The sequence below is a fragment of the Cydia strobilella genome, chromosome Z (assembly GCF_947568885.1).
Source record: "Cydia strobilella chromosome Z, ilCydStro3.1, whole genome shotgun sequence".
Taxonomy (NCBI): Eukaryota; Metazoa; Arthropoda; class Insecta; order Lepidoptera; family Tortricidae; genus Cydia; species Cydia strobilella.
In genome coordinates, this window is record NC_086068.1 from 53218124 (window position 1) to 53231650 (window position 13527).

The 13527-nt window shown below is 39.1% G+C and overlaps 2 protein-coding genes across 3 annotated transcripts in view; one reads left to right on the forward strand and one right to left on the reverse strand.

Moving 5' to 3' along the window:
- The window catches only part of LOC134754777 (protein ROP), a 260729-nt gene that overhangs the window by 166511 nt on the left and 80691 nt on the right, over positions 1–13527 (reverse strand). The window lies entirely within an intron of this gene.
- The window catches only part of LOC134754771 (ATP-dependent helicase brm), a 31204-nt gene continuing 17928 nt past the window's right edge, over positions 252–13527 (forward strand). For both annotated transcript variants that reach the window (XM_063691128.1, XM_063691129.1), the window contains exons 1-10: positions 252–938; positions 5068–5582; positions 5704–5992; positions 6315–6398; positions 6674–6774; positions 7271–7409; positions 9389–9578; positions 11398–11536; positions 12167–12341; positions 13053–13160. In XM_063691128.1, the coding sequence (XP_063547198.1) occupies positions 498–938; positions 5068–5582; positions 5704–5992; positions 6315–6398; positions 6674–6774; positions 7271–7409; positions 9389–9578; positions 11398–11536; positions 12167–12341; positions 13053–13160 (2181 nt within the window). In that variant the 5' untranslated portion in view covers positions 252–497. The remainder of the gene's footprint in view (positions 939–5067; positions 5583–5703; positions 5993–6314; positions 6399–6673; positions 6775–7270; positions 7410–9388; positions 9579–11397; positions 11537–12166; positions 12342–13052; positions 13161–13527) is intronic.

The following is a 13527-nucleotide window of genomic DNA, read 5'->3' on the forward strand; positions in this document are numbered from 1 at the left end:
GGAGTAGAAAACATTAAGCTGTTCTGTCTCGCTCTCTTTCCATTGCGTAGAACAGGACGATTTTAAACGACGTTAAGTTGGTAGTACTTTTCTCGTGTCAAATGAAATTAAATGTCACTGACATATAAATATAATCTATGTGTACTGTGCTCAGTGCTGGTCTAGCTTAATCTGTGGTGGTGCCACTGGTGACCAATCTACCAATATAAGTATAAGTTACTCTATGCAATCTACTTTCTCACTCGCTTGTGTGGGCTTGTTTCCCATATTCCATATTTCGTATTTCTTTGAGTTATCTAGAAATTACGTGTTTGAAATAGTACTAAAAAAGCGATATACATACATTTTGAACTTAGTATAAGTAATGTGTATTTGAAGTGACCGAACAGAAGTCAATCTAGTCAATACATCGGGCGACGCGCCGCCATATCATCTAGCGACGCGAATTCTCATGATTCAAGTGTGACATGGTGTAACCACATTATCATTGTTTAAAGATGGCTAGTCCGTCTCCTCAGAGCAGTCCAATGCCCCCGCCACAGGCTCCAAGTCCTATGGGGCCGCCTACGCAAAGCCCGGCGCCTCCTCAGTCGCCTCACAGCCCGTACAACCAGCAGCATGTGAACGGGCCGCCGACACCGCATCAAGCGGGAGCTCCTCAGGGTCAGATGTCGAACCACATGTCGCCCGGGCCGGCGTCTAACTCGAACGGGCCCCCACAGCAACATCCCAGCATGCCGCCAAACTCGCATCAGATGCCGCCTCATATGGTTGGAGGGCATATGGGCAGTCCGGGACACGCCATGCCCACTGGCTCGCATCCCTCTGGTCCTAATGGCTTGGCCATGCCAGGTGGAGCACAGCATCCCAACATGGCCGGGCAAGGCCCACCCCATGGATATATGCAGCATCAAATTGGACATATGGCTCCAGGGCAGGTATGCTGTAAACATTTATTTCATGATGCTACTTCATTTAAATTAAACATCAAATGTGCATGCTAAATGTTTATTGTTATCAAAATTATCTTATGCTCAATTAGAAATGAAAATATTATAAACACATTCAGTAGTAATAACATTATGTTGCATTTTTGTCCACATTGTGAATTGAATAGTGGCCTGTAAAGATCAATAGTAAATGAAAGGATTTCATTTATTCCCCTTGCCAACTCATAATGCAATGGCCCAATATCAGATGCTTCTGGCAGAACATTATCAAAGTTTGTCAAGTAGAAAGTAATTACCACAGGCACATTTAAATTTTCCTTAACCCAGTCTGCACAATTTCCGGTATAGTTAACTGAAAAAAAAAATTGTTAATACAACCAATCAAGTAGAGCTAATTTGAATATAGGTAAGGTAAGGGCTATTACAGACGAGCGACAGTACGCGACACACTGTCGGCGACGGTCGCTGGCGACCGCCTGCGACAGCTATCGCCAATGGTCGCCGATTGCAGTCGCGGCGTTGCTGTCGCAGGCGGTCGCTGTCGTGACACGACAGCGATGCCGCGACTGCAATCGGCGACCGTCGGAGGCCGTCGGCGACCAACGGCGACCGTCGCTGACAGTGTGTCGCGTACTGTCGCTCGTCTGTAAGAGCCCTAAGGTGGGGTAAGACTAACATAGTTTATTTTGCTCGGGGCAAGACAAACAGTATGAGGATTCCATACAATACAAGTGATAGCCTAACCACACCTTACCTTATATAAGTCATATCTAATATTTTGTTTGAACACGTTGTTAGCTAAATATGTCTAAACTGAAAATTAGATCTAAAATATAATTACACAGAAGATTCCTGGTAGTTCCATAGTAATAAGACTTGTTGAACTTTGCATTCAAGTCTCGAGTTGTTTGCCGTAGTATTTCCCTCTATGGAAATATTGCACATGATTATTTGCACAAAAAAGCCATTGCAATTTTTGTACTAATAACTAATTTAAGGAAACAAAAGACATTAACCCTTCCTATGCCCTTGTCAAAAATTTGCTACTGAATCAATAACCTTGAAATTGTAAATTACAGTCCAAATTGACTGGGATGTATAGGGACAAGCAGTGGAGTATTTGCCCTAAGGCCAAGTAGGCTCGGGCCTATGGCGGCAAGATATTAGGGGCGGCAGCAAGCAAGATGAGTGCTGAGAAAGGGGCGGCTACTAGTTACTACAGGGCCTGGGGACTAGGGCGGCCAAGACTGCAAATCCGCCACTGTGGACAAGGCATACGAAACGTTTATGGAATACTAGGGGTGAACTTAACTTAAAATTACATTTTTCTACCAGTCAATTCATAAATAAAAGGCTGGATGAATTATCGTGGCTTTTTTAAACTGTCATAGGACTTGTTATTTATCGACACCAGATATACATAATATCGATACAATGTAGAACACAACATCTCTCTATAGCCTTTTTCTACCCTTTGGGTGTAGGCCTCCTTCATTTTGCGCCATTTGTCACGGTTCTCCGCGGCTTAGCCACTGCTTCCCCGCAGTCTTCTTGATGTCGTCGTCCCAACGCATCTGGGGTCTACTTTGAGGACGCTCTTAGAACACAACATATAAGAAATTAATAGTTAATGGATATTTAATCGTAAAAGAAGTAATTTAACCAAATAATATGGAAAAAATATGACTATCAATTTCTTTTACAAAGAATCTGGAAGTGATTGCTCTTTAATGATAAGACTGCTGTTGTTTACCTCTACTTTCAATCTTCTTTAATATGTTGTGTTGTACATTGTATCCATTTGACACAGTCCTGATTAATATTATAAGTTATTTAAGTAGAGGCAAATACTATACCTATACTATATTTTTTATTATTGCTACAGCTCAATTCTTTTTTTTTATTGCCATTTTTTAGGGTTCCGTACCCAAAGGGTAAAAACGGGACCCTGTTACTAAGAATCCGCTGTCTGTCGGTCCATCTGTCACCAGGCTGTATCTCACAAACCGTGATAGCTGCACAGTTGAAATTTTCACAGATGATGTATTTCTGTTGCCGCTATAACAACAAATACTAAAAACAGAATAAGATAAATATTTAACTAGGGCTCGCATACAAGAAACGTGATTTTTTGCCGTTTTTTTGCGTAATGGTACGGAACCCGTCGTGCGCGAGCACGACTCGCACTTGGAAGGTTTTTAATCGTTTACTCATAATTGTGATCTCTTGTGGATTATAATAATTTAAGATTTAAGCATAAATAGATAAAACATATATACTAAGTACCTACTGTATCATCTCATTTTAACACATGTTATGTTTTAACAATTTAAAGAGCAAAATAAGTTTTTAATTTCTACTATCATATTTGTATATACTTGCTCCTTAGTATTAGTTCTCTAAGAATATGAGAAGTATATTTGACAGTAAATATTACATACTTACAAAGTCTGCTTACTTACAATAGTATCCATATTACTTTGTTCTTTATCTCCAACGGCATAGGGTGTAGTTATTAAATTATCAAATCCTTTGATATTGAAGAAGGCCAATGTATTTGGTGCAATACTATCCAGGAATTCTGACAGATTATATGTCTCATATTCAGAAAGAGCATTATCAAAGAACATATTACTACAGGCTTTCTCACCTGTCAAATTAATACATTTTGTAGCATTTTTTAAATACATATTTGAGTGGCATTTGTATAATTGGTTGTATCTACTTACTTAGTAAATTTACTAGAATACCCTGGAAATTTCAGTGAAGTCTCAGTTCAGTGGGTTTTCTTCAGGTGTTATAATGACCCTGCCCAAATAGTTCCCATACATCTTATAATTAGGGCAAATTCATTAGTCTACTGTTTAAATATGTCTCATGTATAGTTTACCTTTTGCTTTGTATAACCAGTTCCTATCAAGATTGACACCTCTGGCGAGATCGGAGTGGCACAATATTTGGGGCTGAACGACTTTTCTATTCTTAGCCCAAAAACGATCCTAAAATTAGTCCCAAATTGATATATGAATAAAATTCAACAATTATACAATGCACAAATATAAACATATGTATAGAAATATGTTTTTACATACTCTGTACAAACTGTAAGTGTAACCATCAGGATTTAGTACTGGGAGAAAATATGCATCAAATCGTTTTGTAAATGGATGGAATTTTTCATCCAAAAGACTTTTCATATAAGCAAGCACTAAGGCTGGTGAAATCCAGTCCCGACCTGCCTCCCCACCTAACATAAATATTGCTGGATTTCTATGTCCATTTGTTTGATTACCAGGAACTTTTAAAATTACAATATCCTTTTTCTCATGTGTCTTGCCAATTACAATTTTTTCAAATTTTTTCGTATATTTATTTTCCCAGTATTGATATAGTTTTTGTATTGTGGAAAAATCTTGAAATCCATTATAAATGATCATGTCATTAGTTATTTCTCCTGAATCCCATGCATCTTCAGTCAGTTGTGGGGCACTGTAGAGAAAATAATAAATATACCATAATATGTTCACATCATTAATTAATTAACATTAAACCAATGAAACATATTAAACCAACATACAAATGATAATGCTTATACTTTGTGAATAATGTCTCACTGTTGTTAACTATACCCTCAAATTCCGTCATGTATTGCTCTTCAACTATAACATGCATTGGTATGGCTGCTTCATTTGTAACTCCATTTAAAAAATAGCCATGGTCATAGTTTCTGTGAATAACGTACAATATTTGCCTGTCCCTTTTAGTTAATGCTACTAATTTGTACAAGGTGTAATTCTTATTGGCATCACACGTAAGTAAGCTTAGAAATAAAATAAAGGCGCAGCTATATATCTCTATTGCACGCACCATTTTGGTTGTAAAACCGTTATCTTAATCAAGTAGGCTGCGACGATTTAATAAAAACTCGTTAAGGGTAAATTACGCATACATTTCACTCAATGAGCAGTAAGTACATACTCAAAGTAGGTTTTTTTCCACAGGTTTTTCGTATTGTACAAACACGTTTCGCATTGTTATTTGAAACTATTAGTATTTCGTACTGTTAAGACGTGGTTTCGCAAAATGAAAGGTTTTACAGAATATTATCATTATATAGGCCCCAATGGCAATGGGCGGAGGCGCTCCTCCGCCGGGCAACGGTCCCGCGGGCCCCGCGGGCGTGCCACTGCCGCCCCACGGGCTGCCGGCCGGTGCGCCCGGCCATATGCCACACCACGCCCTCATGGCCGGCCAGGGTCCGCCGCCGCACACGCCCGCGCCCGGTTACTCGGCGCACGGGCCCGCCGCGCCCGGCACGCCGCCCAACCAGCCGTCGCACGCGCAGCCACCCGCCCCGCCGCAGCACCCGCCATCGGCGCAGACCCCTCCGCACCAGAGCGCTCCGCCCTCCACCTCCTCCAACGGCGCGTCGTCCTCCTCGCCTATGCAAGGCTCCATGGCGACACCGGGTCCGGACAACCTTCACGCGCTGCAGCGGGCCATCGATTCTATGGAAGAGAAGGGGCTGCAGGAAGACCCGCGATACTCGCAGCTTCTAGCTCTTAGAGCGAGATCTAACGCCCAGGACCCTAGCAAGGGTCTGTTCTCTAACAGCCAGCTTAGCCAACTCAAGTAAGTACAATAATAATATGCTGGCTAGGCTAGGATATAATACTTGATGTAATGGCGCGCATGTTTAAAACATACTGTTTTTCAATTAAATGCATCCTGCCAATACTGTTTAACATTACAGGGCTCAGATAGCCGCATACAGAAATCTGGCTCGCAACCAGCCCGTGTCGCAGCAGATATCCCTCATGGCAGCAGGCAAGCGCACCGGGGACACGCCGCCAGAGTGCCCCACGCCACCGGCGCAGCCGCCGTCGCCGTACAGCCAGCAAGGGCAGGGCCAGGGACAGCCCGCGGGCAAGGGCGCGTCGGGCGATACCGCGCGGGGAGGCGGAGGGGCACCACCGACGCCGTTGCCTATGACGGGGCAAATGGCGCCGCCTACTCAACCTACACCGCCGCTTGTTAACCCGGTATGTCATCACATCTTCCTCTTATTTGACCTTTGAAGGAGGAAGGAGGATAGGGCAGCAGGGGCAAAAACATGTAACAGTTGCACATTGTTTCAAAGTAAGTGCGCTCACTCGCTCTGGAGCGCAGCTATGTGTTTGCAACAACTGAAATTTATACTTTCATAGGCATTAATTCCGAGAACCAAACATATATTATCTTATATTACGAATTTAGGTTTTCGGTATTGTGTCAGTTACAAAAAAAATACATAATAAATATTTGGTTCTTATTGTAAAAGGTTCTGGTATTTGTCATTCTTATTATTGTAATATCTATAACCAGCCAATGGGACAAGGAGCGCCTCGCGGCGCGGCGCCAGTCAGACCGCCAGGCCCAGGCAGCGCTGCTGCTCCCACCAGTCAGCAGGTAATATAGCATAGCTCTACATATAACAACTTGCATCCGTATCTATTTTCACAAGCAATTACTGGATTTTTAGATAGGAATCAAAAGCAAATTAATCGATTACCTATTTGCCAGTTGATTATGTAATTTTTTCAAATCCTACATAATATTTTTTTTTTTTTGCCAAATTAATCTAATCGGAATTCCATCCCTACTTTTGTGGGAAGGCATTATTTGTTTAGCTTATTAATTAAACTTAAAAACTTAATTTCAATAACATACCACTTTTATTATAGCCGGGTGCGCCTACTCCTGGTGCGAAACAGAATCGCATCACAAGCATACCCAAGCCCGTGGGACTCGACCCCTTACAAATTCTTAACGAAAGAGAAAACAGGTAAGATTTCTTCTGTTTAAAGGACTATCGCACTATATAAAACTGTTATATTTTATCGGGGATTTTTAAATCTTGTGTTTGGGGTGCTAAATAGAGTTCTAATAGCAAAAAAGTTTGTGAATGAATTGACGAACATTTATAAGCTGAATATCCCATAGAAACATTTAGGTAAATCTTTCAGTTGGCTGCGAACTTGCCGGTACGCGAAAAGAACACTAATGTCAAAATCCCGCTGTTACAACATGAGGTGTTGTTGTTTGCGTAAATTCCACTCTGGTGCCGATACGAGTACATATATGCTTTTGTAGTTGATCCTGTAATCATCATCATTAACTTAAGAGTTATTCTCTTGTCGGTGGAGTATCTTCCAGCTTTCCCTATCCCGCGCCAGCTCTTTGACTTTTTGATACGACACGACCCCTACTTTTTCTTTCACTGTAATAGCATAGCAGAATATGTTATGAATCGAAAATGGAATCGTATATTATGTTTGTAGAATTGCCGCTCGTATTGCACATCGGATGGACGTGTTGTCCAACTTGCCGGCCAACATATCGGATGACCTGCGGCTGCAGGCGCAGATCGAGCTCAGAGCGCTGCGCGTGCTCAACTTTCAGAAGCAACTGAGGGCTGAGGTTAAATTATATATATTTTTCTTTGTCGTAAGAATAAACATCACTACACCTTATAAAACAAACTCCCCCGCCGCGTCTGTCTGTATATATGTTCGCAATAAACTCAAAAACTACTGAACTGATTTTCATGCCGTTTTTACCTATCAATATAGTGATTCTTGAGGAAGGTTTAGGTGTATAATTTCTTAGTTTTGTGTAACCAGTACGAAGCCGGGGCAGGTACCTACATTACTTACAAAAAATGAATGCTTTGTAGTTAAGGGTGATTCTCTGTAAAGTCGTTTTCAGCCTGTACGAAGTTTTCCGATCAAATTATTTTGTTCTTAGTTTAAAAAAAACTTCTAAGGTCTAGAAAAATAACAGTTTAATGATATAAAGCCCATTGAATTTCTAGCTATTTTTCGAAATATTAACGTTTTTAAGAAAAATTATAGGGGACTGTTGCAAGTATACCAAAACCATAATTATAATAATTTATTAATATATGACATATAGGATTAGCATTCCTATAATCATACTGTTTTATTTTTAAGCGAAAATAAACAAAAAAAATCACTAAATAATAGCAATAACTAAATATTCAATGCCTGTACGTTTTGACAGAATGAACCAGTCCGATAAATGTTTTATTAAATCATTGATAGATTTTTAAAAATAATAATAATTTTTAAAAGATTTTAGATTTTTTATTTTTAAGAAGACTAGGGATTTTTAAAAAGATTATTAGGATATGCTTAATTAATTTAAAAAAACCGGCCAAGTGCGAGTCGGACTCGCGCACGAAGGGTTCCGTACCATTACACAAAAAAACGGCAAAAAAATCACGTTTGGTTTATGGGAGCCCCATTTAAATATTAATTTTATTCTGTTTTTAGTATTTCTTGATATAGCTTCAACAGAAATACATCATCTGTGAAAATTTCAACTCTCTAGGTATCACGGTTCATGAGATACAGCCAGCCCGCGCAGCATGGTTCCCCTATCACTAAGTCCGTCACTTTCGCACTCACATACTTGTTAGAACGTGACAGGCATGGTGATAAGCGTACCGTGCTACGACTCCTGGTGACAGACAGACGGACAGCGGAGTCTTAGTAATAGGGTCCCGTTTTTACTCTTTGGGTACGGAACCCTAAAAAGAGATACATGTATGAAAACTGAACTTTTGGCCCGTTGCAAGCCAGGGGACTGTTTATTTTGTCTGTTGATAATGTTTTAAATTTCGTCAGGTATTGATAAAAATGTATCAAAATTGCTATTATTTATTTTGGAAGACTAATAAGTAAATTAATTTTGTTTATAAACTTTATGCACAAAATTATATTTTATACGTGAATGTGTTGGAATTCAATCTCAAAGTCTCAATTCTGGAAAACTGGAAAAGGGACAGTCCAGGGAAAATTCTTGAACTACCTAAAGTTCAAGAATTTTTATAAAAAAAAAACACCTAAAAATATTTCGTTTTTAATTACAAGCGCTCTAAATATGAATATTGCAATGCTTTGATCTGTAATTTTATTAATTTCGAAAATAATATTTATTTTCGGGAAAAATGTCCAGGACAGCCGTTTACGGAGTTTACACAGAATCGCCCTTAAGTAACTCGATATATAATTTTGTTTTGTTGGGAACATTTAAAGTATGATGGAGTAGTATGGTGGTAGACCTAAGTAGGCACTGGTGAAATAATGCTTTTGATGCAGTATATTAGACAGTATAACTATATTTTAAAAAGATTTAATAAAAATCTACAAATTATTCTTTTAAGTTAATTTAGTTCTTTAGTAGACACTTCTAACTACACACAAGACTTCTAACTAATATTAAAAAAACAGATATCCAGAACAATATAGGAGCACACAGTAAACTTCATTATGACGCCATAAGGTCTTCTAATTGTCAATTCCACGTGTTATGGCGTACATTAAACATTCAGTATTTATAATACACGTATAATATAAACAGATATATGTTGATAGATCCTCGGCCAGGTCCGGCGCGACACAACGTTGGAGACGGCTGTTAACATAAAGGCGTACAAGCGCACCAAGCGTCAGGGGCTGCGCGAGGCGCGCGCCACGGAGAAGCTGGAGAAACAGCAGAAGCTCGAAGCCGAGCGCAAGCGTCGCCAGAAACACCAGGAGTTCTTGCAGACCGTACTGCAGCATGGTAAGCGTCCAGCAGTGCTTTGTTTGAATTACCTACCGACCCGGCACAAGCAACTCAAGCAAATAACATTAAAGGTCCAACTAAATTCCCCCCCGAAACGTTCGCGAAACGCTTGCGCGCGGCACGTCGTACTATACTAGAGTGTGACCAAGCTGACTCTGCATGGCATTTGTAATGACAAAGTGTGACAATGTCATCATTCGTGTCATATTTCTATGAAAGTATGATTTTAATAATGACGCGGCCTCACTTTCTGTTTAAAGACCCATTTACATTATACAACTTTCTTGCACATCCCATACAATAAAATTGAGGCACAAAAGAATTGCTCATTCTAAACCTAACGTGATATTTTTGCATATTAAAAGTAATTTGATTTCAATTCTGGAATAGATGTAAACAGAGGCCAACAGTCGGTTGAATGCAAGAATTGCCGCTACACCTATCATCCATAAGATGGATTTCGCCGTTCGTATCCAGTATATACAAATCAGATGCTATTGTCAAAACCGTGTGTGCAATAAACAATAGGAAACAAAGGACCAAAAATTCAAAATTCAATTTTCTTTCTGCCTTTACAAGTCAATACAGCATTTACAGTGGCATCATGTAGTGACATGAAAAATACATAGCAACGTTTATAAATGCAACAGCCAATACCTGGATAAAATTAGGTACATTATAATAATTATCTCTCTTAAAACTCTCTCTCGTTGAAATAACTTTAGTTTTTAATCTTATTAATAATTTCGTTTGGATCAATATCTTCTACCCCATTCTTCTATGGAAAATGATTTTAGTACAGAATCGCAGTTTTTTAGGGTTCCATACCCAAATGGTAAAAACGGGACCCTATTACTAAGACTCCACTGTCTGTCACCAGGCTGTATCTCATGAACCATGATAGCTAGACAGTTGAAATTTTCACAGATGATGTATTTCTGTTGCCGCTATAACGACAAATACTAAAAACAATAGATAATGGTACGGAACTCTTTGTGCGCGAGTCCGACTCTCACTTGCCCAGTGTTTTATAATTATTATTTTTTCGTATCCCACAAACATTTATGGTTGCCTTCTATTTCTATAAATTTTATCGAATAGGAAAAACCAAATTTCAATACGTTTTATTGCTAATTTTTACCACTCACATCGAACGTTCAATTATTGAATGAAAATCTGCGACTGAAAATACGTACAATAATTGCAGCAATACGTCATGTAGTGTACAACTAAAAGGTTTAGACTTGTCAAGACTTGCATACAATTATTTTCGTGCAATAATGTCATAAATGTAAACACAGTAGGGTAGCAATTATTTCCTGTCAATACTTGTATATACTCGTATATTCAGTAATTGATTACATTTGTTTGATTATTGCAATTCTTGAATACTACTATTGAAACAAAATAATTGCATACAAATATTGCCGATTCTTGTACAAGAAGCTTGCATAGTCTAAATGGGCCTTAAGTCGGACGGACGCTACGAGCAGTAAGCGATCTTTTCGCAAATGGTTTCCACGCGCCGGTGTGCAGTGGACACCACCAGATCTTTGATTTATTATGCTTTCTTATTATAAAATCATTATTCGGATATGATCCAAGCATTTATTATATCCTACATTTTAAATTTCAGTAGTAATCGTAAAGTATAGTCTGTCAAACCACTTTGTCAGTAAAAATAGGCGCGAAGTTCAAATTTTCTATGGGACGATAACCCTTCGCGCCTACATTTTTTCTTTAAATTGCTGCAATTTTCTAATATATCAGAAGTTTACACGTTCATAACATGACTCATGTATACTTTTATTTGCAGCCAAAGACTTCAAGGAGTATCACCGCAACAACCAAGCCAAACTGTCTCGCATGAACAAGGCCATCATGAACTACCACGCCAACGCCGAGCGCGAGCAGAAGAAGGAACAGGAGCGCATAGAGAAGGAGCGTATGAGACGGTAAGCTCTACAAGTGTCCTATAATCCCTTTATTAACGGCATTATCCAATTGCTCTGAGAATAGATAAATACTAATGTTCTATCCACGACACTTAAACCAGTTGGTATATTTTTTAACTGTCACATACAATTTGGCGCCTCTGCATCGCGACCTCGCGCTTAGACTTAAGTTCAGAGCGTCACCCATTTAGAAGAAAATTAATTCAGACATAGAAGTTTTTGTAGCAAAATAAAGTGATTGACATCATTGTTGTTACCTTAACGTTATAGATATTTTTAACATTGTATATATGTTCCATTTTCAATTAAAAGGGTACTTATTGTCGCTTGTCAGTAAGGCGCTATTTCCATATAGCTTCAATTAGAAATCAACCTTATCGACAACCGACAATGTGGTTCCTTTTGGTTGAAAACGTCACATATATAAGAAGATAGCTCTATGTTTGAAAATTATGTTCTAAATATTTTGGGTAAGTAAGAAACTAGGTCTGTTCTCGCAGAGAGGCATATGTGCTCAACAGTGGACGATAAAAGGTTGAAATTGTAGACGATGAGGGTAAGAAAAAGATCCAGAAAGTCTTAGGAGAGCGCAGCCGCGATCAGTTAGTAATAAATTTTGTTTTTCGTCAGTTTGATGGCGGAGGACGAGGAGGGCTACCGCAAGCTCATCGACCAGAAGAAAGACAAGCGTCTCGCGTTCCTGCTGTCGCAGACCGACGAGTACATCGCCAGTCTCACGGAGATGGTCAAGCAGCACAAACAAGAGCAGAGAAAGAAGCAGCAAGAAGAAGAGCGCAGGAAGCGGGTGAGTAGGGCTTAACATTTTGGTTTCTCTTCCTCACCTTAGCGTTTTATGGGTAGCAACTTAATCCAGGGTCCGGCTTTAAAACGCTATTTCAAGAATAGGGATGGATGTTGACGGTATAAAAAAAAAAACACAACATGCATTAAATAAAGCACCAGTACATTAATAGAGAAACGCAGACAGAAGTTATTTTCACACAATTTCTATTTTATAAATCGTAATCGTAGTATTTCATATAAAATCCATAGTGGCAAATCGTTTTGATAGTTCGAAAAAGGTAACTGATTTGACCAGTAGTCAAATACCCTGTTACGAAAACTGCTGACATCTACTGACAACTTATATCGAATAAATTAGGTACATAAAAGGGGTGTACCCTGTTTACACTGCATAGATTTTAGACAGAATGTAATGTCCTAAACAGTATAATTACAGGGAAACTTTATATGGGGGGGGGGGGGGTATGATTAGATTAACGACTAGGCGAGGGATCGCAGCCAAAGGACATTTTTATTGTAATGTTATATCCAAAACCTAACGTACGCTATTGCTTAACGATTTTGCTGAAATCTAACCAAAATGTCATTAACTTTATTACAGACTTACAAAAAAAATAAGCTTGAAATTTAACTTTAATTTCATAAGCTGTAATTTATAATGTGATGACTTGTAGTTGTCAGTCGCCCGTTTAAATTCATTTCATGTGTGCAGAAATCGCGAAAGAAAAAGTTACTGGAGGGCGGTGAGATCGACGCGATGGATGACAGCTCGCAGACATCCGACTCCAGGGTCAGCGTCATGGACCCCAAGACCGGCGAGGTAAGTAAAGTTTCAGGTAGTACTTCTTCGAAAATATAAACATTAAATTTACTTAGCATTTGCCCGTATCGCCAAGCTGCTGATTAGAATTTCACAGAGATATACGGTGTGGAAAAAAATTATGGGCCCTGGAGGGAAAGTACCTTAAAACCTTAAGTTAGCTTATTTTACTTAAAGGAAACATTCTTTTATTTTTAAAAAGAAACAAAACTGCATTCAAAGATTTTTTTTAATAGGTTGTCTCGCCTGGGAATCAAACAGACCTAAAACTTCCAAAAATAAACACCATCTATTTTATTCTACTAGTCGATACAGTTAATGTTAATGATAACATTTCTCCAAGAAAATGATAACATTTCTACACTCG